Consider the following 27,544-nt stretch of genomic DNA (forward strand, 5'->3'; position numbering starts at 1 on the left):
GTGAGGCCCTTTCTTGTCACAAAGACGACGACCCCACAAACAGGCTCACCCGCCAGGTGTCCTTCAGGCTCCACGTCATTCTGGCCGAAGGACCCAGACTCGTACTCTGGAGTCCAGAATGCGGGACCTGGAGTCTCCCTGGGGGGGCTGGTCTAGCATGAGCTGCCCGCCTCTTGCAGTCTCAGCGCATGAGGGCCATGGGGTCAGGACAAGGGACACAGGAGCCGACCCCAGCCCCGCCCAGCTGGAGAGGGTCGGCGGGTTCTCACACAGGCTGGCCGGCGGCTCCAGACAACCTGTGCTGAAGCTGCAGCACCCGTGGGGCTGGCGTCTGCCTGGGACGCCACGGCACCTCCCCAAGGGCTCAGGGCCCAGGGAGGTGACCACACAGGAAGCAGGTGACCAGCACCCGGCCAGGGTCTATGCGCACATACTGCCTGCGGCTCCTGCTCAACACTTGCAATGCTGCTTCTACTGTCACCCCTTTCTTTAGGGGGAGCAAGTGTGAATGGAGGCCACAGAATCGCAGAACCTAGAGGGACACACACTCTGTAACTTCCAAGCCCCTCGGCTGAGTCCCAGACGGAATCTGTGCTGTCCCCCAGACACTGACCGTGGCCTGGGAGGGCGGAAGGCTCTGAAAGGAAGGCCCACGGTGACCAGGAAAACCCAAAGAACACCCCCCAGGGGCCATGTCCTCGACGTGAAAAAGATCCTGAGAAAATCTCCAGGGTGACCAGGAACAAAAAGTAGGGTGCTGTACTTCTGGGAGGGGAAACACCCCAAATCAAACCTCTTTCCCTGAGCCCCCGCCCCCATGTTTGGGCCCCGCTCTCTCCCTCCATATAGAGAGCAGGAAAGTGAGAGCAAGGACATAGGAGCGCAGGGCACAAGCTCACCTCATCTAGCTGAGATCTCACAGGAAGGTGTCCCCGGGGGCTCAGGCCGGGCAGTGAGGACAGGACTCGGGCCTGTCCCTGCCACGCACCCACGGGACCTTCCGACTCATTACCCCAACGACCCCAGATGCTTAGTCTACACTGGCTGAGTCCCTGACATGTGGCGCTGAGTCCAGACAAAGCGCCTGCTGTCCATAGGCCCCGGTCAAGCCTGAGGCCTGAGGAGTCCAGGGTCACAGAGCTGGCCGCACGCCCAGGCGCATGCGGACAGCACCCAGGACCTGCTCCCAGCTGCTGGCTCATGGCTCCCAGGGCTTGTGGGAAGAGCCCCAGGAAGACCTGTGCCTGTGGTGAGGGAGGGGTGGGTCCAGGGGCCGTGGTGGCCCAATCTCGTTAACCTAAAGACCCCTTGAGCCCCACAATTCAGTCTCCCTAGAAAAAGCTACAGTCCAAACCCAGCCACCTCTAGCAGAATCACCAGTGAACGGAAGGTGCTGATCGGAAGGAAAGCGGCCGCCGGGCACACCTGTTCAACCGCGGCTGAGCAGCCAGCTCCAGGCCACCTCACAGGCACATGCACCCCACACGCTTGGCCCACCCCACTCCCCAGCACCGGTGCCCACACCCAGCAGAGCCCGGCCACCGGGACAGCATCTTGGTGACCAGCCCGGGGCCTGGGCTGCCCCCAGGATACACACGGAACGCTTGCCGAAGCGGGAGGAACAGCCCCGCTCAGGCGGGTTCCTGGCCATGGCAGGGCCCCTGAAAGCCACCTGAGCAGATGCAGCTGCTGTGTTGAGACCAGCGCACAAAGGCGAAAGAGCAGCAGTGACAAGAGCGCGAGTGGGGACGCGATGTGGGTGGAGGGAACCGATGGGCAGGATGCGTACGCCAGCCCCGTCAGGGGAGATGGGACCCTTGCCCCAGGGCTCGTCACCAGGCGCTGGCTCCCCCAGGCCTCTGTCCACACTACATCACAGGACTGATAACAGTACTGTCCCCTCCCCGGCACAGGCTCTCTGCGAGGAAGTGTCCCAGGCTGGGTGTGGCAGTGACAGACAAGCAGCGGGCCCCATCTGCGTCGGGAGGACGGCCGAGCCCCCACAGCCACCCAGGCCTGGGCACAGGACAGAGCAGCCCCAGCACCTGCCCCAGCACGGCAGAGAGTGGGGGAGCCTGGGCCCACACTGCTTGTCACCAAGGCTCTCAACCAAGGGCTCAACAGCAGCCAGGGGACAACATGCCCCATGGGTTAAAACACTCACAAACTGGGGAGGAAAGGGGAGGGGGGATAGCGGGAAGGGAGGAGACCCCCCCCGAGCCCAGCCCACGACCTTCCTGTGAGACCAGCCCTGTGGAGCAGCGCCAGCCCACGGGGCACATACCTGAGAGGTGGACATGCGGGACGTGTCTTGCCGGCCCGTGAGGTCGGACGAGGACATGTTGACGGGGGCGCCCCGGTGCAGCCGCATGCTCACCTTCCGCTCGCGCTCCACGCCGGACACGGGCCGCGGGGAGGTGTTAGCTGTACAGGAAGGGCGGGTGGTGGTGAGGCCTGGCAAGGCCCACACCCACCACCAGGGCTCCCTCCTCAGCGCCAGGTGGAGCGGGCCAAGGGCTTCCAGGCTGGTCACAGGCAGGGGGTCCCTGGCTAGCACCCAGGACACCAGAGCCCCAATGGGCAGGCCCCCAGGCCTCTGCCCAGGACGGGCAACTCGTGGGGGAACATACGTCAGAAGTACGAGAAGCCACAGACGTTCCCGAAGGCGCCGGCCCAGGCAGCTCCGTGGCCTGCCCACCCTCGGGAGTGACATACTGGGAGGGGGACGCACAGAGCTGGCTCTCCCCTCCCACCCAAGGTCACATAGCCCGAAGGGCCAGAACCACCATCACTGCCTACAAAGGGGGGATGTAGCACGAGCTGGTGGCCCCAGGACCACTCACCAGTGTGTGAGGTAGGGGTGAGGGGCGTGGGAGGAGCCACTTCTTGCGTCCCCCTCAGCCGGCCTGAGGCAGTGGAAGGCAAGCCGCGGGTGGCAGGGTTCCGGGAGTGCCTCAATCGCTCCTCCCGGTCCCGGCGCTCCCGCTCGGCATCGTCGGCGGCCCGGCTGGCACCCTGAGAAGGAAAGAGATAAGACCAGCACTGAACGGGGCTCACCAAAAAACCACCCAATCCCTTGTCTCCCCAACCCGAGAAAACACCGTGGCATCGGGGACAAGACCACCCAAGAAGCCATCCATGCCAACGAGCCATTTCTCCCTCCAGGACAATGTAGAGATGAGCAGACAATCTGTGAGTGATGCAGCAAGGACCCCACTTCCCAACACAGCAGAGGAAATCCCATCCCGCCCATCGCCGAGGCAGCTGGATGGCCCTCTTCTGTCAACATTTGCACAGGACAGGAAATCGGCTTGAGGTGTCAGGGGTCAGCCCCACAGGGTGACAGTGGGGAAGTCTGAGAAGGTCCAAATCCACACGCCCCCACCCCCAGGCCCTGGGGCAAATGTCGTGTTGGTGCACAGCCCCCGTGAGGGAGCCAGCAGCCAGGCGTGTCCTATGAGCAGCCATTACTCAGTAACAGCCACTGCTGGGGGCTGCACGCCAAGTGGTTTGGCTGCGACACCCACACACTGAGGCTCACGCCGGACCCCCAGAGCTGCCAGGCCAGCCTGCAAGCTGCAGCCCACGGCCAAGTCCAGCCACACACATCTATTTCTGAGACGTCCACCCACTGCCTGGGGGGAGGGCTGGCTCCAGCTCCAGCGTGCTTGACACTGCGGCACATTTACCATCGGGCCCTTTACGGAGAAGGTGTGCCGAGCCCTGACACGAGGAACTTGTAGTGGCTCTGGCAGGAGGCCCACCCACATATCCACACTCTGGCAATCTGTGTGGGCAGCACCATGGCTGCCCTGTAAAGTCACCTGCAGGGCACTGTCCTCCCAGCTCCGGGCTGTCCCCCGGGTGGCACAGGCCACGTCTCGGTCAGGCTGGCTGTGCCGGCTGGACCCCACTCAGGGAGGCTGAGTCCATACAAGCCCCCTGCACGTGCCAGGCCGGGAAAGGCTTCCTGTTTTGCACCCTGTGAAGGAGGCTCTGCCCATCAGTCAGGCTGTCACCCGGGATAGGTTCCAATTTCTGGTTTAAGCTCTTAACTGAACAGAACACGTTTTTAACGAAAGAGGAAGTGGAAGTTGCAAAGCAACTGGAGCTCTGACGGTGCTGTCCAAAGGTCAATGACCTGAACCTAAAGAACCAACTCAGGCAGGATGGGCAGCGGTTTTAGTGGAACAAATTCAAGTGTGAGCTCCGCCCCCCTCCTGCAGCACTCGCGTGAGCCTTCAGCGAACAAATTGGGCCTCAAAGATGAGTTGAGCTCATCGCAGGGCCAAAGCCAGACTGAATGTGCGGCGCCCAGCTGAGCGGACGCCAGGTGCTCGGCAGGGCCCGGCTGGGTGGGGGGCAGGTGGGGCGGGCCCTCCCCTCCTGCACAACCAACATGTGGGCACCGTGCCGACACACACGTCTCAGACAGTCAGAAACCACGACACGCAGGAGTGACGACGATGATGATAATGAAACCATCTTCAAAGTCAAGAAGGCAGAGCATTCAAGCAGAAGCTCTGCCTCCAAGTGGACCTGCTCCTGTGGACAGAGTCTACTCCACATGGCCTGCTGCCCGCACCCCACGGACTCCAGTGCCCCGGGGAGACCCCGGTCCCCCATCGTCCTGCCTGCCATTTGCTTTCCCTTCAAACACCTTGTTTGGACACCTTGCTTCTCAGCACCTCACTTTCAGGGGGACCCCACAGCCACAGCCCTACAGAAACACCAGGCTCCGCAGTGCAGCAAACAGGCCTTCCAGAGTTCAAGCCTCATACAGCTCGCTCCTTACAAGACACGACCACACAGCGGCAGCGGCCTGGCGCTGACCAGGCTGTTCCCGTCCTCACTGAGCCCCAGTGCGGTGGTGGCCACTTACAAATTTGAGCATGTTCCAATCAAACACATAGTCATAGGAGAAACCCTGGCGATGGAACAGGTTCCTGAAGAGCTGTCTCAGGTATGAGTAGTCCGGTTTATCGTCAAAACGCAAGGAGCGGCAGAAATTCAGGTACGTGGCAAATTCAGCTGGAAAATGACAAGAAAGCCAGCGCTCACTACAACGCCCCACCCGGGAACCACCGGTGTTTAGGAAAGTACTGTCTGCCCCGCCCCCCGGGCCCCACTGCCCCCACTGCAGGTGAGACGTGGGGTCTGCAGTACCGGTCACAATATGGCATGGCAGAGCAATTGTTCCCCCTGGGGCACCCATCCTAGGGGCAGTCCCACAAAGCAAAGGGCAACTCCGTTATGGCTCCGGACGTGCTGACGGACAGGCCACCAGCCCACTCTCACCTCCCTAAGCACGAGGGCACACACGGGCCCACGAGGACCCCTCTGAGCCGACTCCAAGGGGGTTCGCCTTGTTCGCCTCCCAGTGCACCCCCCAGGCACTGGGGACACACGCCAGGCAGGCCCTGCAGGACACTCACAGGGGTAGCCTTTGCACAGCACCTCGATGGGGGTGGACATCTTCTTCTCGCTGATCCGCTCGTACTTCTGTCTCTTGGTGGCAGCCTTCAGGCCCTGCCAGGGCAGGGAGCCCAGGTTGAAGTACATGAGCACGTACCCCAGTGACTCCAAGTCGTCCCTTCGAGATTGTTCTGGAAAGAGAAGGGAAATGGGTCAAGGATGGCCCATGTGCACTTGCATCAACCAGCAGACACTTCCCATGGAAATGAACCTTGGAAATCAGAGAAACGCATTTGGATTCTTTTGTTTCACCAGAAGTTGCCCGGGATGTGACGTTAGGAAACATCCACACCCAGAGAAGTGACAGCACCATCCCAGCTGTCAGAAGCGCGATCACCTGCCCACCCCCACCGCGCCTCCCAGAGCAACACGTGCACAGCCCCCGAAGCCTGCCTTTGCACACAACTTTGCTGGCAAGCACCCCATGCAGCACCCCAAACGTGCTGACACACCCAGGTCCCCCGAGTGGCTGGCCTTTCCCCGAACTGAGGGACGTGCCCAGGCAGCTCGGCCAGCGGGCTGGCGCAGGACAGCCCAACACCCACGGCTCACCGATTCCGAGATGCGTGTTGATGGAGGCGTACCGCGCGGTCCCCGTGAGGTTCTTGTTCTCGCGGTAGGGGATGTGCTGGTGGGTGCGGGCATCCCGGTACTTCTTGGCCAGGCCAAAGTCGATGATGTACACCAGGTTGCCCTTCTTGCCCAGCCCCATGAGGAAGTTGTCAGGCTTCACGTCCCGGTGGATGAAGTTCTTGGAGTGAATGTACTCGATACGACTAATCTGTAGGCACAGCAGCAGGGCTACGTTACCCCAGATGGCGGTGCGTGGGGCTGCATGTTCGGTGCCCCTTGGCCAGAGCAGTCATTCAACATTCAGGAAGGGGTCCTGAACCGACCACCTCACCCCCACATGGGCCTGGACATTTCCCTCATTGGCTCTCCTGGGGGTGGGCAGACAGTGGCCTGTAGTGACAGCCGCCATGGGACACCGGTCTGCACCAGAAGTCCCCTCTGCACCCCGTCGGGCAGGGGCCGCCCCCGACCCCGTGAATGTACCAGGCCGTGCCCACAGTGGCTATCCAAACCCAACCTACTGGGTAATTCTCATGTGGCAAGGGTTGCTGAACGTCCATTCCCTCCCTGTGCACAGCAGGAGTGCTGATGGGAGAGCGGCCCGTGCGTACGTCATCAGGACCCCGGTCAGACCCATCACTGCACAAAAACGCACTCACCATTTGGTCAGCAAGCAGCAGGACAGTTTTGAGACTGAATTTCCTGGAGCAGAAGTTGAAGAGGTCTTCCAGGCTTGGTCCCAGCAGCTCCATCACCATCACATTGTAGTCGCCCTCCGCCCCGCACCACCGGATGGTGGGTATGCCCACTGCAAGAGACCACGGGCGTCACCAGGGCTGAGCTGGGCTCAGAAGGCCCCGCCACGCCTAATCCACACCACACAGATGCTTTCTTTCTGACCAGGGTCAGGCGGGCAGCAGTCAGAAATGACACAAGGTGAGAACGTGAGGTGTGGGAGTGGGCGAACACAGGGCAGAGAAGGCACAGCAGGGCGAGAGAGGGGCTCGGGCTGAACAAGCAGAGTCCCCACCCTGCACACCGCGCGCCCAGGTCCCAAGGACTGACATCTGCTGTTAGTGCGGCGCGTTTGTCACAATTCTGAACCAACACGGACACATTTTACTACTGAAAGCCTATTCACAGTTCCTTAGTTTTAACCTATTGTCCCTTTTCTGCTCCAGGATCCCACATGGCATTCAGTCCTCACGTCTCCGCAGGCTCCCCTGGGCTGGGACGTCTCTCAGACGCCCCTTGTTCTGGGTGACCTTGGCAGTTCTGAGAGTGCTGGGTGGGGGTTCTGGAGACTGTCCCTCTACTGGGATTTGTCTGACGTGTCTCTCACCATTATTCTGGCCTCGTGGGCTTGGGGGAGGAAGACCACGGAGGCAAAGTGCCCTTCTTATCACGTGACGTCAGAGTCCGTGCTCTAAATGTGACTCGTGAGTGTTGCTGTGACCTTGGTCACCTGGCTGAGGTGTCTTCCAGGCGTATCCTCTCTCTCATGCCCTTTGGGAGGACGTCACCACGGCCCCCGCACTTCAGGGGTGGGGGGTGTGCTCTCCCTCCCCGAGGGCAGAGCACCTACACACATTACTTGGGATTCTTCTGCATGAGATGTGTCTCTTCTCCCCTTTTATTTATCCATCATTTTTGTATCAGTTTGACCTACGGATGTCTCTTTTTACACTTTGGTCTATGCCCCAATACTATGTCACTTACTCTGCTGTTCAGCGTTCCAGCCGTGGCCGCAGGGGCCCTAACACACCCATCATTACCGGGTTGTTTGGAGAGCACTCACTGCCGTGCTTTCTGGCCCCCGTCACGTGCCACATAGCATTTCGGTCGTGACAGGCTGCATACGGCACACACGACGGTGGTGCGTAGGTTATAAGGGAGCTGAAGATCCCTCTGGCCTAGTGATGCCGTGGCTGGCATGACATCACAGCACGTGTGGGGGCGCTGGCGTAAACAGACCCACTGCCCTGCCAGTCCCAAGAGTCAGCACATACGACTGCGCGCAGCACACGACACTTGACGATAATAAACGATGGTGACAGCGGTTTCCGTCCTTACGCTGCTGCACTGGTAGTGTTCCTGTTACGTGACAGTGTGCTCTTTCCACTCTAAAATGAAGTGTGTGGGACGGCAGCAGCCGTGTGACGCCGGCAGCAGCCTCATACACCCCGCGTTCTCCGCGTCTCTTGAGGGCAGCGTTTCCTCTGCTTCAGTCGCTTCATGAATTCATGGAGGCCGAGCGCAGTGTGTATAAAGTGCACGGCTGTGGGCAGCCGTGTCCGTGGCTGTGGCAGCCCCTGCTCGCTCCCTGACTCAGCGACGTCCCGTCCTGCAGGCTCCTCGGCAAGTGTCCTGCACACACAGGCGGACCGTTGCTTACCTTTTATCCGTGTTCTCACTCCACCTGTGCTGTGTTTAGGTCTCTTTAGACGCACAGGCACTCACCACTGTGTTACAGGTGCCGACAGTACTCAGTACAGTAACGTGCTGGACAGGCTGGTAGCCCAGGAGCCTCGGGCTATGCCATCCAGCCCAGGTGTGCAGTGGGCGGCACCGTCCAGGTGTGTACGTGCCCCTGACGTTCGCACGACGACGAAATCGCCTAACGCCGCATTTCTCAGAATGGATCCCCATCGCTAAACGATGTGTGACTACACAAAAATGCTAAACTATTTTCAGTTTAGAGTAATAGCAAGTTTTGATACCAAGAGGGCAACCCCCTTTCATTTTGAAAATTCGTATTTCAGAAATGTATCTTCCATATTACATGAGAACAAATTAAACACGTGAGATACAAAGCATAATGTAACACAGGCTTGTAGCCCAGCACCTCACAGACGCAGGGCGCTCCTAATTGACTGCACCTACTTTTACCCGCCTTGCTCCCACTCCCGGGATCCCCAGAAAATGACTACCCAGAACTTGGTCACTTCCTTGCTTCGAATAAAACAAGCATTCATGCTATCTACTATTCCACTTGGAGAATACATCACAATTCACCTATTCTTCTGTCATCTGGGTTGTTTAGGGTTAATTTTCCCGTTACAGACAGTTAAGTACACTCTTACCCATGTCCAATGACAAACTCTTCCATGTGGACTGCTTGTCCCTATCTGTTTTCCCCCAGGTACATACCCAGAAACACAAGGTACAAATGATCTGACAATACAAGACACTATCGAACTGTCTTCTAGAAGGATCAAGCAGCTTACACTCCCACCACCTGGAGCAGGCGCTCGCTGCCAAGAGCACGTCACACCTCTCGACTGTTAACTATCTCTCAGCTTCTATGCACACATGTGCTGGCCATCCACGTTTCCTCTCTTCTGAAATGTCTGCACATTTCTGCCAACTTTTCCTATCAGGATGTCTTTTTCATATTTATAGTAGTTCTTTCTAAATTCTGGATACTAAGTTATCTTTGTTTCAAGTGAGGCAAATTCCTTCTCAGTTAATGGCATGTTTTTATTTTCTTTTGGAGTCTTTTGATAGACATGCTCAATTTTCACAAAGATAAATGTATCAATCTTTTCCTTTGTGAATAATCTCTTTAGTATCTTACATTAAGAAATCCTTTCTGTACTCAGTCAGAAAGGGATGTTATTATCTTCTTTTACAAGTTTCAACATTACTTCTACTTCCAGCCCAGATGGAGTAATGGGGACCCAATTTACCAAAAGATAGTTTGTTTCTGAGACAAAAAAGCAACAAATGACACTGAAGCCTGAAAGACAGGACAGGACCAGTGCAGCCCCGGTCCTGCCTTGAGAGTCAGCAGAAAAGCAAGACTTGAACACATGGAAGTGACTTCACTTCATCCCATTAACTAAGCCAAGGAAGAACCTGAGGACTATTCAAGTACCCAGCACAGAGGATGGTAGAGAGAGTTCAGTGCCTGGCACCCAAGGTCACCAGGTATGCAAAGGAGCAGAAAACATGACTCAACCTGAGAACAGTCAATCAGTTGAAACTGACTCAGCTGCCAGAATTAGCAGAGGGCAATACCAGTTATTATAAATTATAACTGTATTCCATGACTGCGTTTCATCAAAGTTAAACAGAGGCATGGCACGGGAGATAAACAGAAGACTCAAATTCACTTAAAGAGACGACCACCACAGTGGTTAAGGCGAAAGACACGTGGGGTGGGATTAAGAGCAGATCAGACATTGCAGAAGTCGTGAACTTGAAGGTACAGCAATAGAGACTACTGAGAAAGCCAACAAGAGCTTCAGTCAGCTGTGGGACAACTCTAAGCCACCTAACATTTCTGTAACTGGAGCCCCGAAGGGAGGAAAGAGAAGGGAGGAGGGCAGCAGAAACCACACTGGAAGAAACAGCTGGATGAAAACAACAAACCCACCCATTCGCGAAGCTCAACAATTCCCAAGCACAAGGACCCTGAAGAACGTGACACTAACATCCCTGATAATCAAATTGATCACTAGTGATGAGACCACCTGGACAGCAGCCAGAGAAAGAAGACGCATCACATACAGAGGAACAAAGACCAGGATGGCTGCAACTTCTCATGAGGACCAGCACCGTATGAAGTCAGTGGAGAATACCTTTCACGCACAGCAAGAAACGCGGGCAAGCTACAAAAGCATAGGTGGCGAGGAAACCTCACTCGGCGAAGACAAAACCAAGGCATCTGCAGATGTGAAAAGCTAACGACCCCATCACCTGCAGGCCTGCACTGTTATACACGCTCCTCAACAGACAGAAGGCGAGGGCAGCTAGCTGTGAGTGGGGCTCCATGAAGCAAAAAAGACACCGGAAACAGCAGCACACCTGCAACATATGAGGTCTAACAAGTAAGTTCACGAACTCATCCTAGAAAAAGTGCTACATATCTCATTGCTGATATCATTATGGGCACCTTTGAAGTACTCCCCTTGGGAAGCTGTGCACCGATGCCAGCGCCTAGTCCACCCTTCAAAACAATGGCCATCAGAGCTGTCATCATATTACCCTTGATGTCCTGAATGTCATCAAAATGTCTTCCTTTCTGTATTTCCTTTATCTTCGGGTAAAGAAAGAAGTCATTGGAGGCCAGATCAGGTGAGTAGGGAGGGTGTTCCAGTACAGTTATTTGTTTACTGGCTAAAAGCAGTGCCCTGTGAGCTGGTGCATTGTCGTGATGCAAGAGCCATGAATTGGTGAAAAGTTCAGGTCATCTAACTTTTTCATGCAGTCTTTTCAGCACTTCCAAATAGTCAACTTGGTTAACTGTTTGTCCAGTTGATACAAATTCATGAGTTATCCCGCTAATATCCAAAAGCGTTATCATTTCAACAAGTTCATGAACTCAGCCCTGGTATGACTGTTCCAACAAAACTGGCAACGCGACACGGGGTTATTACAGGTCTGAGTCAATGCACATGTCAGTGCCACAGCCTGGGATGGGAGACATGGAAGAGCACTTCCTTACGATTCTCCTGCTCCCTGTGAAGTCAGAGTGTTACCTGCAGAGACTGCGACAGGTAAAGGTGTACGTGATGAACACTACCTGGACCACTGAAGTAACAGGAGAGAACGGTTAATAAGCAACAGAGGAGCTAAGCATGAAAAAGTCATTAAGAAATGTCAGAAAATGTTTCATCCAAAAAAAGGCAGGATTAAAGAGGTGGGGAAACAAAGACCAGAGGAGACAAAAACCACCAGGAGGGCAGATGCAAACCCAGCCCACCAATGATCACATTAAATGTGAACACACTAAGTAGCTGATAGGTCTTGTAACTGTTAAGTGAACCAATATCTAAGGAGACCAATGTCACCGCGGTCTAACTGATTAAACAAAATGCAAGTTCCTAGATGTCTCAGCACCACTGTAACAAAATGATGGTATCTGAGGATCCGCTACAATTTAAACACCCCAAATGAGACATACTTTCTCCAATTCGACAGAAAAAAAAGCACCAATTCGCTGGCTGCTTATACTAAGCACCATGTGGATACAAAGAGTTACAAGGAAGAGGACAGTGTATCGCACTAATATTAGACAGAAGAGCACAGAATGTTATGTAGAGTCAGGCGCTATGGAGGAGACTATTTCCAGAAATGTATGTATCAGTCATTACATAGTGACTGACAAAGGCATCCAATTATCAAGAGAACGTAACTCTTTTTTTTTTTTTTTTAAATTGGGGAAGGGGAACAGGACTTTTTATTAGGGACCAGTGTGCACTTCCAGGCCTTTTTTCCAAGTCAAGTTGTTGTCCTTTCAATCTCAGTTGTGGAGGGTGCTCTTCAGCTTCAAGTTGTTGTCCTTTCAGTCTTAGTTGTGGAGGGCACAGCTCAGCTCCAGGTCCAGTTGCCGTTGCTAGTTGCAGGGGGCACAGCCCACCATCCCTTGCGGGAGTTGAACCGGCAACCTTGTGGTTGAGAGGATGCGCTCCAACCAACTGAGCCATCCGGGAGCTCAGCGGCAGCTCAGCTCAAGGTGCAGTGTTCAATCTTAGTTGCAGGGGGCGCTGCCCACCATCCCTTGCGGGACTCGAGGAGTTGAACTGGCAACCTTGTGGTTGAGAGCCCACTGGCCCATGTGGGAATCGAAACGGCAGCCTTCGGAGTTAGGAGCATGGAGCTCTAACCGCCTGAGCCACCGGGCCGGCCCCAAGAGAATGTAATTCTTAATGTATATGCAGCTAACAAGAGAGCTTCCAAACACATAAGCAAAACCACAAGGAGAGACACACCCACCCTCTGACCCAACAGAACAGTCTTCTCAAGTATGCACCGGGCATTTACCACGGTAGACACAAAACAGGTCTCAATGAAGTCCAACGGATTCAAAGTCAGACAAAGTATGTCCCCAGACGACACTGGAGTTCAATTACAAATAAGTAAAGCAGAACTCTGAAAAATACCCTAATACATAGACGCTACCGTGTTTCCCCAAAAATTAGACCTAGCTGGACCATCAGCTCTAATGCGTCTTTTGGAGCAAAAATTAATATAAGACCCAGTCTTATTTTAATATAAGACCCAGTTCTCATATGAGATCAGGTATAATATAATATAAATACTGGATCTTATATAAGAACGGATCCTATGTTAACTTTTGCTCCAGAAGACGCATTAGAGCTGATGGTCCAGCTAGGTCTGATTTTCGGGGAAACACGTAAGTTATCTGTGGATGAAGCTTAGCGGGTAGCGTCAAGACCGTCCCCCTTAAGTAGTTCGCACACATCCGTGATTCCCACCTGAACCAATCACTACGGCAATAATTTTTCATTTCTAATGGTTCCTCCTGCATTTCTCTGTGGAGTTTAACTTAGTAGCATTACGGACTTGTGGACTCGCCTCCCTGTTTCCCATGTGCTATCATCCATTCATGATGAGGTTCTAACTGTACCAGATCTGGCCACATGTCTGGGTGTCCTCTGAACATGTGCCCGCTGACCTCTGAGCACCTTCCTCAGCCACAGCATGTGCCTGGCCCGCCTACCACTCACTCCCTGCCGTCCCAGCAGCCTGGCCCCTCAGTGGCAGTGATACTGAGAAGCCACGATGGGTGCTAGCTGTGCTCAGCCCTTCAGCTTGTCACTACTTCCAGGCACTGTGAGTTTTGACTGGGGGGCAAAGGCCCCTCTTCCTCAGGAGTGTCAGCCAATCTCAGCCCTTCGCTATTCTGTGCATTCTCGAGTCAGCTTGTCACGTCGGAAGAGAAGCCCTGTTTGACCAGAAGACCAGAACCCTACTGAACCCTAAGAGGAAGTCTGGGAGAACCGACATCTTACTGAGTCTTCCACTCCACAAACATGCAATGTCTGCACTTGCTCAGAGTCCTCCAATAAAGTTTTAAATCTTCTGCACACAGGTCTTACCTGGCTTAAGTTCTATTCCCAATCACCTTATGGACAGGTTATGACTGTCAACAGTATTTCAAGACTCACACTTCGGTTTCAGGACTTCTCTAGGGCCAGCAGCCACCTGACCAGGGCCCTGGCGCTCAGCGTCCAAGCAGGTGGCCGTGCCAGGTGCTGGCGGAGCCACCGCAGCCGCACGGGGCTGGCACCATGAGTTGACGACACTCAGCCCGCAGCAGAGTCTGGGCCCAAGAAGGCTGCACACGGAGGACCCTGGAGCCCGAGGGAAGGCGAGGCAGTGGATTCAGCTTTCAGAAGCCTGCCAAGGGCCTGGAACCTCTCCAGCCACCAGCCCTGGTGGGCATCATGTACTGGGAGCGACAGGCACCACAGGGGCAGAAGATGGAGGGAGACAGCTGCCACAGTGGTGGAGGTCTCGACTAGCGAGCGAAGGAACAAGCTGCCACCCAAGCCCCAGAAGCGCCCTTCTGTGGGAGCATCAGCCACCGATGGCGCCAGCTCCCAGGGCCCCACAGCCGGGCCCTCCCAGGAGACCCAGAAAGGGAGGGGCGGGGGGGATCAGCAGAGTGGAGACCAAGGCAGGGCGGACAGTGGGCACTGCCATGGATCCCAGGCCAGGGCCCACAGCATCACCGCTCCTCCAACCGCTGTCCGCAAGTGCACTAGAGGGCTTCAGGGACACCCTGCAAAAGCTGCATGCTTTCGCTACCGGAGTTTCCACTCCCAGAATTCCCAGCTTTTGAAACTGGCCTGGACAGGGAAGTTGTTTGCCTTTTAAAGAATACATACTGAGGGACAGACGGCTGGCTCAGTTGGTTAGAGCACAGTGCTCGTACCACTAACGTCACTGGTTTGATTCCCACATGGGCCAGTGAGCTGTGCCCTCCACAACTAGAGCTAAAACAACGGTTTGACTTGGAGCTGATGGGTTTTAGGAAAACACACTCTTTCCCAACATTCCCCAATAAAATAAGAATCCGTACTAACGACATTTCCCATGTCAGAGTGAAAAGATTAAGCATGAGGCCAGTTTGACAGACCAGCTCACAAGCCGCTGCACTCTGGGAGGGGCTCTCCCAGGGTGAGGCAGGTCTCACCGCTGGTCGCCCCCGACCACTTCGGGGAGGATGCTGAGCTGCCCCAGCTGCAGACCTGGCACTCCACCCCATTCTGTTGACTGCTCCTTGGGCCCCACCTTCTCCAGAGGCCAAGGCGCCGGCTGTGTGAACACGCATCTTGTGCACTTGAACTTCCCTCCTGGTGTTGTCTGGTTGTTCCTGGGCATTTGAGCTCCAGGTCTGAGCAGTGGCAGCTTGCAGGACCTCACCACAGGGCGCTTCCTGCTGCTGGGCACTGTGGGGGGCACACCTCACTGCCAATCAGAGCTGGCTCCTCCACCAGTGTCCCCCCGAAACCCCTCCACATCAGTGCATCATGGGAGACGAGGTTCAAGGCTCCATGGTTTGATCTCCTACCGGAAGAGCGGGGATGAGCGTGAGCAGGGAGCGGTCAGGAGGGGACCAGTCCAGGTGAGGGGTCCACAGGCTGAGGACGGACTCCTGCTCCGGATCTCCAGTCCAGGGCACAGACTGGGTTCACCCACCAGGTCCTTCAGCGGATCGGGCCAGGCCCACCAGCACAACAGGGTCCGTGCATTTGTGAAACACGGGAGTTGGGCAGGACAGGTTTTCAGGATACCTCTGCACCCATCCCGAGCTGCCAGGAGGCTGTGTGAAGCACAGACCAAAGCTTAACCTTGAACAACACTGGTCTCTCCCGCCTCGGCTTCCAGAGAGACAAGCCAGGATTTCTCTGCGGTGCCCATAGCAGTGGGCTGTGTCGGCAGCCGAAGGAGAAAGCACTCGGTTTGCGAGCTGTGACTCACATGTCAGGACAGACGAGTGCAATGGACACATCGCGTGACGTGTCTGATCCTGGATTCTTGTCGCTGCAGCTGCTGCTCCCCGCCCCCCGCTGCTGTCTGTCAGGCTCTGTGGGGCCTCCGTCGCTGACTTGGTGACTGACCACTAGGTGGCCAGCTGCTGTAAATATACTGGTTTGTTTTTTTCCTCCATGTTCTTCTGGGGTTTTATTGTTCACCAACCGCGTTTCCTATTGAGGGAAGAACAGCCGGAGCATCTTTGACACATGGCCGTGCACCGGGCAAAGGGTCTGGAGCACAGGCTTGGGGGCCCCTTGACGGGGGGAGAAGGGGGGGCGGGCAGGCGGTAGGGTGCCTGAACTGCCCTTTCCTGTCCTCTTTCCCGGTTTCCTATTTCAGACCAGATCTGTGGTCCTACAAACCTGACTCCAACCCTACTCCCTCCTCTATTCCTGACCTCCCAAGAAAAAGACCACAGACTTACACATTTAATTTGTGGGGCGCCCCACAACTCTTAAGTGATTTGTGCAAAAGTCCTGAAGAAGCTACAGACACTGGTTCGCTTCCTCCAAGTCAAGCCCATCCTGGAGGAACTCACCCCAACGCACTGCTGTATCTGGACAGGTCAGCCCTGCTCTCCAGTCCCAGGGTACAGAGAAGGGGAGGGGGAGCTTCCTTGTGGAAAGTGGGGTCAGGAGAACAAGAAAGGGAACATGGATGTGTCTCCAAATCACTCAGGAACTTTTTATGCAGGTCCGAGAAACTTATGTCAAAGCGGCCACAGACCAACAGGAGACAGACGAGTGTAACTCCACATTTACTGCTAGAAGCCAAAGCCTGAGTGAAACCATGAATTTCTAGGGAGGGAAGCTTGTGTGTCCTTTTCCAGCTCCCCTCCCATCCCTCGGGAACTGCAGGCCGAGCCCCTGGCCCTCGGTGACCCCATCCCTAGAGTGGTGACTTCATGGTTCCTTCTGGGGGGCTGGTTCTTCCTTTCCCACTTGCTGTCATCATGTAACACACACCCTGACCCTTTTCCTTCCCCTTTTCCCTGGGAAAATACAATCAATAAACACTTACTAGTACTTAGGGGGCTAAAAACAATTACATTTTATAACTGATTGATCCTAAGCTAGCTATCTGGCTCAACTTCTGGGTTTCCTATGTAGGAAGTTACACCGTGCAACTATAGTTGTATTTCTTCCTTTACCATCTGTATTCTTTAACTCCCCCCTTGCCTACTGCGTAGCTAGGACAGCCCACGCCACACTGAAGAGAAACGGTAATGGGGAAGCTGAAGCTATGTGGGTCCAACAGGAGCCCTGAGCCAGGCAGATGGGAGGGTAAACCCACGTGACTCCCTTGGAACACATCCCTACGCACGCATCTGGCACCCAAAATCCTGCAGGCAAGCCTTTGCCTACTCCCCGGAACGCAACTCCACTTAGTTGTGTCATGGAGGCCCCATCCCCAAGAGCACAACGCTAAAAGCCAGGCGAGGCTCAACACCACAGAGAACCGTTCATGCAAACACGGGAAGTGGCCAGACAGCACCGGAAATCATCTGACTACAGCTGTGTCACCACATCAGACTCTCAGGACCGGGCCGGGTCAAAATGGACAGCTGTGCAACACGCATGGGAAGCTGTGCCCCACAGATGTAAAGGGTCCCATGTGGAGAAGACATGGTGTGGACTTGCCACCCGGTTACACGGCAGCACCCTTCCTTTCCGTGTACACACTGTGCGTCTTGTCACCCATGAGGTTAGAGGTAAACGCGGTGAGCGCCAAGGGTTCCCGGCCAAGAGGGTGCGGGCCTCGGCCTAGGCAGACGGGGTGCAAACTAAGTGGGGAGCCAGCCACTGTCCAGAGCAGACGGCAGCTGTGCAGCAGGGCCCTGGGAGCCACACACCCAAGTTCCAACCTGTGTCCCTGGGAGAGTTCTGTAGCCATTGCTGCCTCAGTTTCCTCATTCGTGACACGAGGCTGATGATACACTACTGCACAAGACTGCTGTGGGGGGCAGTTCTCCTCAGCCAGGCACTCCGCCATCATGCGGGCGGTGTCCCGGATGACCCTATATTACAGGCTACTGTGCGAGGTACCCCTGGGCATCCAGCCTTCTCCTCTAACGCCATCGACCCCCACCATGACTTAGCGTAAAGAGAAGGGAAGCAGGGCCGGCCTGGTGGCTCAGGTGGTTGGAGCGCTGTGCTCCTAACACCGAGGTCGCTGGTTCGATTCCCACACAGGCCAGTGAGCTACGCCCTCTACAGCTAAGACTGTGAACAACAGCTCTCCCTGGAGCTGGGCTGCTGTGAGCTGCTGTGAGCGGACGATCGATGACCAACTGCCTCAGCAGTGGGGGAGCGCAAGGCTCCTAATACCAGCAAGGGCCAGGGGGCTGTGTCCTACACAACTAGACTGAGAAACAACGGCCTGAACCGGAGTGGGGGGAGAGGTGGAAGGGGGGAACAAAATAGAGAAGGGGAACAGAGTTGCTTGCCATCCCTCAATGGCGACCAAACGCTCTGCACGCACTCAACACGCGTGACACAGGAGGCTGGTCAGGACAAAGCTGGCGCTGTCTGGGCAAGGTAACGGCATCCCACGTCCTCCCTCTGTGGGCCCAGCGGGGTCATGCTTAGGAGGAGGGCACAGACACCACCAGAGTTATGGGCTCTGCTTCCCCGGGCGTAACCTAAAACACAGAACCCACCAAGCATGCATCTGAAACAGGACCGAACGTGGCCTCTGTGTGGGCAATGGTCAACGGGAGCAGGTCCATTTCTGGAATCCTGGTGGGTTTCCAACCCTAGAGACGGGGCGTGGCAAGACCAAGAGAGGAAGGGACGCTTCAGAGCCTAAAGCTGGGGCTCCGGACACCAAGTACTGTCGCACCCTGGGCATCTAGCGACATCTGCAGGCATTTCTGACCCTCCCAACCTGGGGCACAGAGCTCTGTGCAGAGGGGACCCCCTGCAGCAAGTGACAGTGGTGCCAAGGCTGAGACACCCTGTTCTGAACCCAGCCTCATGGGTTCCTACCCCAACGGGGGCTGGCAAGCTTTGTCCCCCGTCTGCCTTGGGCGCCCCAGCTGCAGTCCTCACGGAGAGGCTGCTGCCTGACACAGCATGGCTTTGCAGCTGGGAGGTTTTATCCGACTGCCAGCACCAGGCCGTCAGGGCCCCACCAGGAAGCGCAGCCCGTCACCTCGCTCTACTTGTCACCACCTTCAAAGTGGGCTCTGCGGAGCTGGCCTTTGCCGAGGGCCACTGGAAGGAAGCACACTGGCTGGGTCCTCTGCTGACCTCACTCTGGGGACAACAGGGGCCAGGACATTTTCAGCCCATGTGCTACATCTCTGGTCCTGTGAAACACAGGATGGGACGCACTGGACACGGACACCGCGGGACCATACGTGATGCTGTGGTACCTGCTCCAGAGACACTTTATGCTGCATAACTGAGAAGTGTTTCTCGCAGCAGCAGGTCATGTGCTTCTGTGGAGGAGAAACTCTGAGGACAAGCGTGCCTGTGGCAAAGCACCAAGAGCCCCTGAGAAAGTGCCGCAGGGGCTTCTGGTCCCCGGGCGGCCCTCCTTCAGACCAACGCTAACCCAGCTCCCCAGAACCCCACACTCAGGAGCAGCACGGACGCGCCCGCCTCCCGCTCAGTGTCCTCATGACTAAAACCCCCCAACGAAACCCCTCTTGCTCCATTAGCGGGACTATTTTTTTTTTTTTTTAGGACTACTTTAAAGTCCAGAGAATTCTGAGGTCCAGATTCAAAGTCCTGATCTCCACCTGAGATCAGGATGGGCGCCCTTGACATCAGGCACCCTTAGGCCCGAGGGGGAAGTTTGGGGACAGAGTTGCGACAGTAATTGAGCTGGAAGGGGTTGCAGAGGTAGCTGAGTTCAAACCCCTTGTTTCAAAGCACATGAACAAAGCGCATGTGACCGTGGCACACGCGACAACCGGCAGTGCTGGAAAATCCGAATTCACACAAACCCCGAGTTCAAGAACACTGCCGCATGAAGCGAAGCTAAAGAAGGTAGCATTTAAGCCACAAGCGCACGACGACGTTTCTTTCTGTTCAGTGAGGCCCTCTGCAGGCCTCTCCGATGGGCTCCGGAGGCAGCCACAAGGCTGGGTCCAGGCCGGCACACTCTCCTCCCTTTCCCCAAAGACACCAGAGACTTCGACTCATGACACATTGTCTCTCATCAAACAACCTTGGTGTCTTTTTAACAGGTAAAGGCCATACCTCCTCCCTGCATCATTTTGTAGATTTTGCTCTCAATGTGGAGCTGAGGGTGTTTGGTTTTGACACATTCAAGCTTGATGGCAACTTCTTCTCCTGCAGCAATGTCCGTACCTTGGCAAAGAAAGAAAAGCACAGCATTAGTGACCGTGCGACCACACCTCACCCACTGTTACAGCACCAGGAAACAGGGCACCGTTGGACTCTTCCCAGAAGGACCAAATGATGGGCGTGCTCCACTTCCTGTTATGAGATGGTGTCAGTGGTCGACCAATCCCCATGGACAATTATCCGTATTTTCACTTTTTAAAACAGGAATATTTGATATCCCATCAACCACTTCCACATGTGCCCACTCAGATCACGTCACTAGGACCCAGAGATAGGCCAGCACGGTCCTCTCTGCAGCCTCCCATCTCTTCCAGTCTGAACCTTCTGTCCACCCTGGGGGTCAGCCCCAGAATGACTTGTGTTCCGGGGACACATTCTGTGGGGTCCCCTTTTCGCCACGCTGCCGCTGCCTTGATAGGCCATTCTCTAGAGGGAGGGCTGGGTTTTTACCAAACACCCACCTAGCCTCAGTCCACCCAGCCAGGGTACACAGCCGCTCACATGTCCAAACAGTCAGGGCACTTCTCCAGCAAGCGCAGCTCCCACAAGGTAGCAACTAAGCCTCCGCAGGCCAGGCCAGGGGGCATCCAGGGAGGCTCAGCAAGCTGCCTCCTTCCTGGACCACAGGGCAGCGCTGCATTTGTTACTGACACTAGGCCAGCAGGGGGACTGTTTTCAAAGCCCTAACTACACCTATGCAACGCATACCTGTCACACATCTTCTGTTAGTTTTGTGCTGAAACTGGCAGTATATCTGCTAATACCCCCGAGTATCGGCCCATGAGTTTAAAGGCAAACTTAGAGTTTCTACCTAAAAACATTACACCTCTGATTTACTCCAATGAGGAACTGCAATGTGACAACCACCACTCCGCAGGTGCCACACACAGATGCTGCTGACTTCCATCCTGACCCGAAGCTGCCTGCATACCTCCCTCAAGGAGCTTCAACTGCAGAGAACAGAAGTCTCGCATGGCACACACCCAGCCCTCCGCCCCTCTAAGTATAAACGCTCTTCCCACCCTCCCACCCCCAATAGTACGGTTATTAGTGACAAAACTAACACCGGCTCCAGCAGCCCAGACAGGACCCGGGACATCTCTCTCCCGGGGCACTGCAGTGTTGGGTAATGCCAGCTGGCCCGTCCCAGGGACTCGTTTCCCTCACCATCTAAGTTTGGCAGGGAGACCTGCAGGGTGAATCACGAGGGACTTGTGAAGATGGACAGGTTAAGGGCAAGGTCAGCAAGCCTCAGAACAATGACCCACCTGCAGGACAGCTGCCCACTGACATCCACACCCAGGAACCTCAAAGAAAGTCTCCTCTAGTGTGCGGCACGAGATGCGGCTGCTCGGCGAGCGAGGACCCCAGCAAACCTGGTGCCCAGCACTGCGTTCCATGGGAGTAACTGCCAACTGGTCCCTGCCAGTGACCATGCCAGGGTTAAGAGCTTCACATCGCGCTCCAGAGACAGACAGGTACACATTCTGTTCTTCCTGCCTGCAGTTGGGAGGAGCCATCCAATCACAAGAGAGATGACTTCACCGCAAAATTGACTGTGCGAAGGAAAAGTGAACGCAGAGTTCCTGTGAGGACCTGGAACTCTGAACTGAACTCGCCAGCCCAGGAGGAACGGATGACTCATCGCACCAGTGACATCAGCAACTGCACATGCCTCGCAGGCTGAGTAGTTAAGTACAGCCTCTGGTGGGAGCATTCGCTCCTCCAATTCTGTCAACACTGTCACCCTAACGAGCCAGGACTCAGGTCCTCAGTGAAACAACAGCCTGGGCTAGCACCTTCGAGAAGGCAGGGGACATCTTGGCTGCACCCCACTGTGGCTGATAAAGCTAACACAGAACAGTTACCCCTGTAAAACTTACAGTCTGGGGGCAAGTGACCACAGGCAACTCCAGAGCACAACACAAATTCCTTCCTCCTGTGGTTAGTGTGGGGCCAGCCTGCCCCCAGGATGACACACACGAAGGTCACCCTGAGTCTGACGACTCCAGATGGCGCTGGACGTGGGCTCTGCCACACGAACACGAGAGCAGCACACTGGGCTGCTTCCTCTGGGAGGCCTCGCCCACTGGGCACACGGACCGAGCAGACTCAGGTTCTGTGCGTTCAGGGGCCACTGAGCAAACCTGAGGCTCACCAGTCTGCAGCCCCGCGGTCCACGGACAGTGTTGCTCTTGGTCCCCAAACTGCCGCCCGTCCAGGAGGGGACACACACAGGACAGCGAGGAAGAACCAAGGAGCTCTGAGAGCAACATGACACTGCTGTAACACTTCCATATTATTTTGCAAAAGGATTGGTCTGCAACAAATTGGGACGTACAGCGCCTGGTGCTTCAGCACAGTCACCTCTCCAAGTACTGGGAGGTGGGGACAAGGATTTCAAAGCTACCAGCTGAGCTCTGGTTCCGGATTCAGAACAAGTCGAAACCAAGGGGCACATAAGCATTTCTTCAGTGTCTGTTTACACTAAGGTGTTCGATCTCCCCAACAACCTCAACTTGGGAGCGGCTCGGAGCCCCAGGCAGACAGGAGTTCCCTCCCGAGGCAGGTGGGAGCCTATTTCAGATAGAAGTCGGTGCTGGTCCTAGGAAAACAAACTATGTTTTCATTTGACAGACAAGGCAGATGGTAAAGCCACTGACCCTAACCCCAAGCCTGACCCTGCCCTGGGACAGGGAGGGAACTCCCACTGAGGAGTGACAACCACAAAGAAACAGGGAAAGGCCTCACAGCAGCAGGGCAAAGGTCACCTGCAGGACAATTGTTGACAAGGCAGCTGACCAGGATCATGACCTCTCAGCTTAAGCCACCACCCTAAAGAACGCAGGCAGGTGTCCAGACTGCATTGAGTGTAGGCGACTGCTTTCCCCTCCTGACCAGCCAGCTGGCCAGCCAGCCAGCACTTTGGAACCCCTACTGTGTGTCCGACACCCCGCTGGGTGCCACCAAAGAGCAATGACAGTTGGCGAGGGGAAACCATGACAATCAGGTATGAAGGGGTTTCTAAGCTTTAGCTCCCAGAAAAGGGAAATGTGCACATTGTGAAGTAAGACCATGGTCTACCCGGGGGACAGGCAGACAGGCAAGGCTGTCCTCTGATAAACTGAAGGAGCGTCAGGATCAAGTACAAATGCCCACAGCAGGCAGGAAGAAAACCTCCATTCTGAGCAATCAGGAACGAGGGGTCCAAAGACCCAGCCGACAGACGCCGAGGAGAGCAGAGCTCCGTGAGAACGGGGGCGCACACTGCCCCTCGGACCTCAGCTCCTCACAGGCACCCCTTGAACCTGGCTGCACTTCAGAACAGCCCCTACGCTGACCACAGCACTGCCACACAGCCTGGGCTCCCGTACCCCAGCTTCCTGGTCACACTGGGGTTTGGAACACGGTTCCACGTTAAGAACACTGGCTCTGCCTTGCTTTTTGAACATTATCAAACGTATGAGACGCACACTGCCACCAAAGCGAAAGGACTTCGGGGACCCACTGCCTTGCAAGACACATCACCTCCAGCCACCAGGGGCTAAAGCTTGCGGGAAGCTCAAGCTGAGGGAGGCCGGGGAGTGAGAAGCTTCGCCTCATGCCCACCTGCAATTCCAGGTACAGGCAACCTTCTGCCTAAGCGTGTGCTGCACGCACGGAGAATGTGAGCACCGAGGCCTCCCCATCCAGCCCTGCCCAGGAGCCTTCAGGACCAGTCAAGCTTAGAAGGGGAGGCAAACTGAGGTTCAAGACTATACGTTTTGGGGTCCACGGTGGCCCCAGTCCAAGTACTTTCTGAAGCCCATGAATGGGAGGAACAGCCCCGAGATATGCCCCCCTTTGAAGGGGCAATTTGGGGAAGGGTTGGAATGACCTGGCAGGGCCCCGTGCCGCATGCCCGAGTCAGCCTGCAGGACACCGGGAGACAGGCCAGCACTGGGCCTTCCTGGTCCACGAGGCGCTCAGCAAACTGGAGGCCAGCCTTCCCACCATGAACACACCGATTCCCACGAGGAGGACTCAATTCCTTAAGTAATGCCTAATTAGAGGCCTAAACAAACAGGAAACAACTACAGCACAAATAATGCAATCCATCCCCTGCTCTTTGGACCTGTCATCTTTGACCCTTAACTACAGTACACAGTGAGCTGCTTCAAACCCACCTTTTGCAGCCACATCTCACTCAAACTAGCACAGTCACTTCACATTTTCGGTGGGTAACTTGCAGTCTGAAAGGACTCCCATGTGGGCCAAGAGCCAATGCTGAGGGAAGACGCCTGGTTGTGCTCCGTCCCATACAATACCTCACGTGCACCCCGATGGTGGGCTGTGTGGGTGCTCGGGAGGACGTGAGAGCCAGCATCCATCCATCTTAGAGCACAGGGACAGAGACCGAGGACAGACTCCTCTGGCCTGGTCACCCGGACCTGTAGCAGGTGCGCCCACATGGCTGAGGCCCAAATGACGCAGTGGTGAACGAACAGGTGGGTCCCCACGGAGCTCCCACTCCCGACGAGACAGTTTACATCGTGTGACTGACCTGGTGACAACTGGTCCACAATGCAACTGTCCAAACCCAGCTTCGGAAAGCGCAGAGCTGTCTGGCAAGTCTGACCAGAGGACAGAAAATTTCAAGACATCTACTTTTTGATGCCTGTGCAAGGGTGACTAACGGACTGGCTTTTCAGCACAGCTCCTAGATCGTAGGTTAAAACTTTTGCCAAAATCTATTGTTCTATAAATAAGGCAAACAGCTTGCACTTACCCGGCCCAAAACGCTGCTGAGAATGCATTCGGCTGACTGCTGCATATAAATATTTAAATAGAAGAATCCCAGTGTCTCCAAAGTGTATTTCACTCAGCAGGACGGTAGGCAGAAATGTGGCATGTGACAAGGTTACTCTGCAGGGCACCGAGGCACCAAAAGCAGTTATGAACTTCCCCAACGAACGTGTGGGCCCCTCTGAAGTCTGCCAGCCCGCGAGGCCCTGCGTCCTCTCCAGGTGACAAGACGGAAGGACGGGCGTGCGGGGAGCACACACACCTGGGACCAGGTGAAGGCACAACCAGAAATACTGACAAGCGAAGTACTCCCGACCCTCCCTGCCAGGCACAGCAGCCAGAGGAAAACAGCAGCGCGGGGCTGCCCACCGCGGGGCCCGCGAACCCCCAACCTGCCACGGCGGTGCCAAACCCGGGGGTGGGGGCACAACTGACAGGCGATGCCTGAGAAACGCAGACACCTTCCTTCCAAACGTCCGACTTCGGGATTCAAGCCTCCTCTTATCACACATGTGTACGTGCGCGTTCGTTCGATGTAAACCTAAGCCGATCCAGAACATTCCAACACCAGCACGTTTTTCAAATCTACCTGGAGAATTTCACAGCCCAAGGGACAAGCGCAGGAGGACAGCTGGTCGTGTCCGCGCGGACCTGGTCTCCAGTCCCCTCACCGTCCCTCCTGTAACAGGCGCCCAGTCGGGACTCGGATGCGCAACACGTCCGCGGCCACCGCTCGACCGGCCGACGCCCGCCAGGGGCAGCTCAGCCGGGGCCGCCTCGTCGCGAAGGGCACCGAGGGGCGCGGGAGCCTCGCCCGGCCCGCCCCGCCCAGCCCCCCGCACGTGCGCAGGACGCGGGGGCCGCACACCGCCCGACGCCGTTTGTCCGTCTGCGGGTCACCGGCGCGGACAGCGGGCAGCGAGGGCCTCGGGCCGCGGCCCGGCCACTGCCCGGCGGCCCCGGGCGCACGTTGGGGCAGGTGCCCTCGGGCCGGGCGGCGCGGGCCGCACCTCGGGAAGGCCACAGGGTCCCCTGGAAGCTGCGGGGTCCCGACAGGAGCGGGTCCCGGGGCGGGGCCGGGGTCAGGGGCCGGGGGCGGGGTCCCGGGCGGGCGCCGGGCTGGGGGCGGCCCCGGCCCGGGGGAGGGGCGCCTCACCAAGATAGATGTCTCCGAAGGAGCCGCTGCCGATCTTCCGGCCCAGCCGGTACCTGTTCCCGACTCTGAGCTCCATGGCGGCGGCGGCGGGCCCGGCTCGCTCCTGCCCTCCCGGCCGCTTCCTGGGTCTGAGCTCGGGGAGGCGGCGCCGCTGCTGCCGCTACTGCGGGTCCGGCTGCCGACTCCGCCCCCCTCACGGCCCCGCTTTCACCATCGTTTTCCGGCCGCCCCGCCGCTCCCAGCGCCTCAATAAGGGGCGGATGGGACAGTCCGAGCGCCGCCGCCCCTGCTCCGGCCCCCTTCGGCCCCGCTCGCCCTCTCCCCGTCGCGGATGGACTCGGATATTCCGGGCCTAAATTCCCCTTCAGCTGCCTGAAGGAGCCGCCGCCATCGCGCTGTGACGTCACTTCCCCTAGCAACCCGGCGGGCGGGGCCGCGCTGCCGGGGGCGGGGCCGCGCTGCCGGGGGGCGGGGCGAGCGGGCTCAGGCGTCCTTGCGAACCACCGACGCCCGGGCCAGCCCCTTATTCTCTGTGGCCCGGCGCCCCCAACGCAGCTCCGCGGCTCCCACCCGGCCGCTTCCCGTGTGCAGCCTCCACGTTTGCCCCCGCGGGTGTCTGGGAAGCCAGGGGCTCCTGGCCACAGACCCGGGACAGGCCCGCAGGCAGCGCCCTCGGACTCAAAAGGAGGAGGGCCTTCCGCCCTGGGTCGGCGCCGGGAGGGAGTGACACTGGCCGGGCCACCGGGGACAGAGGTGTGCACGGCTCTTTTGGCCGCCCGGGACTTAGCTACTGTGCAGTCCAGGGCCTGCTACTGCCCCCGACGTCCTGTCCTACACACTCAAACCTAGGGCGGAAGGACGGAGAGGCACGTCCTCGGGTCTGGCGTCAGGCCTGAAGGGTGAAGGTGAAGCTACCAGGGCTTCAAAGGGTGAGGCCCGGACAGCCTGCCTCTCCAGGCCCATCCTCCTGGAGACTCAGTCAGCATTGTTATCTAATCTGTGTGCCGTCTGAAAGTTCTTCCTTGCAACAGAAAGCTGGAACGTTGAAGTTCAGGCTGATCTGGACTCCACTCCAGTCGCCGGGAAGGGAGTCTGGGAAAGGCCCCCAAACTGAGAAAAAAGGACTTCCATATGGACATTTCTGTAGGCCTATCCTCAACCCCAGCTAAAGGGAGCAACGGTGAAACAGGCTATTAACATATATGTTTGGACATCTAGCAAACACACTCCTGTGTGTACAGGGGTTACAAGAGGTGTGGGCTAGAGCAGCCAGAGCGGATGGTCAGGACCAGGCCCTTCCTGTGGCACAGGCAGCCTCAGGAGTGCAGCCTTTGTCGGAAAATATTTGGAGGTCCGGTTGGTGAGGCCGGCATCAATCCCTGAGCAATCAGTCTGTGGTGGTACCCAGAGATAGAAGGAGAGGCCGCGAGGCAGGCTGAGGAGTGGT

At 56.6% G+C, this 27,544-nt stretch overlaps 1 protein-coding gene across 6 annotated transcripts in view; it reads right to left on the reverse strand.

Annotated features, from left to right (window-relative positions):
• Positions 1–26,504, reverse strand: part of CSNK1D (casein kinase 1 delta) — a 29,800-nt gene extending 3,296 nt beyond the window's left edge. For 2 of the 6 annotated variants that reach the window (XM_074320985.2, XM_074320986.2), the window contains exons 1-8: positions 26,098–26,503; positions 20,049–20,159; positions 6,708–6,856; positions 6,028–6,256; positions 5,436–5,606; positions 4,883–5,031; positions 2,844–3,015; positions 2,285–2,424 (exon numbers count right to left, since the gene is read on the reverse strand). In XM_074320985.2, the coding sequence (XP_074177086.1) occupies positions 2,285–2,424; positions 2,844–3,015; positions 4,883–5,031; positions 5,436–5,606; positions 6,028–6,256; positions 6,708–6,856; positions 20,049–20,159; positions 26,098–26,173 (1,197 nt within the window). In that variant the 5' untranslated portion in view covers positions 26,174–26,503. Of the gene's footprint in view, positions 1–2,284; positions 2,425–2,843; positions 3,016–4,882; positions 5,032–5,435; positions 5,607–6,027; positions 6,257–6,707; positions 6,857–20,048; positions 20,160–21,424; positions 21,708–25,530; positions 25,552–26,097 lie in introns of those variants that run through there. The other 4 variants (XM_074320984.2, XM_074320988.2, XM_074320987.2 and 1 more) reach the window with 4 other exon arrangements.
• Positions 26,505–27,544: the final 1,040 nt, after the last annotated feature.

The sequence above is a fragment of the Rhinolophus sinicus genome, chromosome 12 (assembly GCF_057876585.1).
Source record: "Rhinolophus sinicus isolate RSI-liver-muscle chromosome 12, RSI-T2T, whole genome shotgun sequence".
NCBI classification, from domain to species: domain Eukaryota; kingdom Metazoa; phylum Chordata; class Mammalia; order Chiroptera; family Rhinolophidae; genus Rhinolophus; species Rhinolophus sinicus.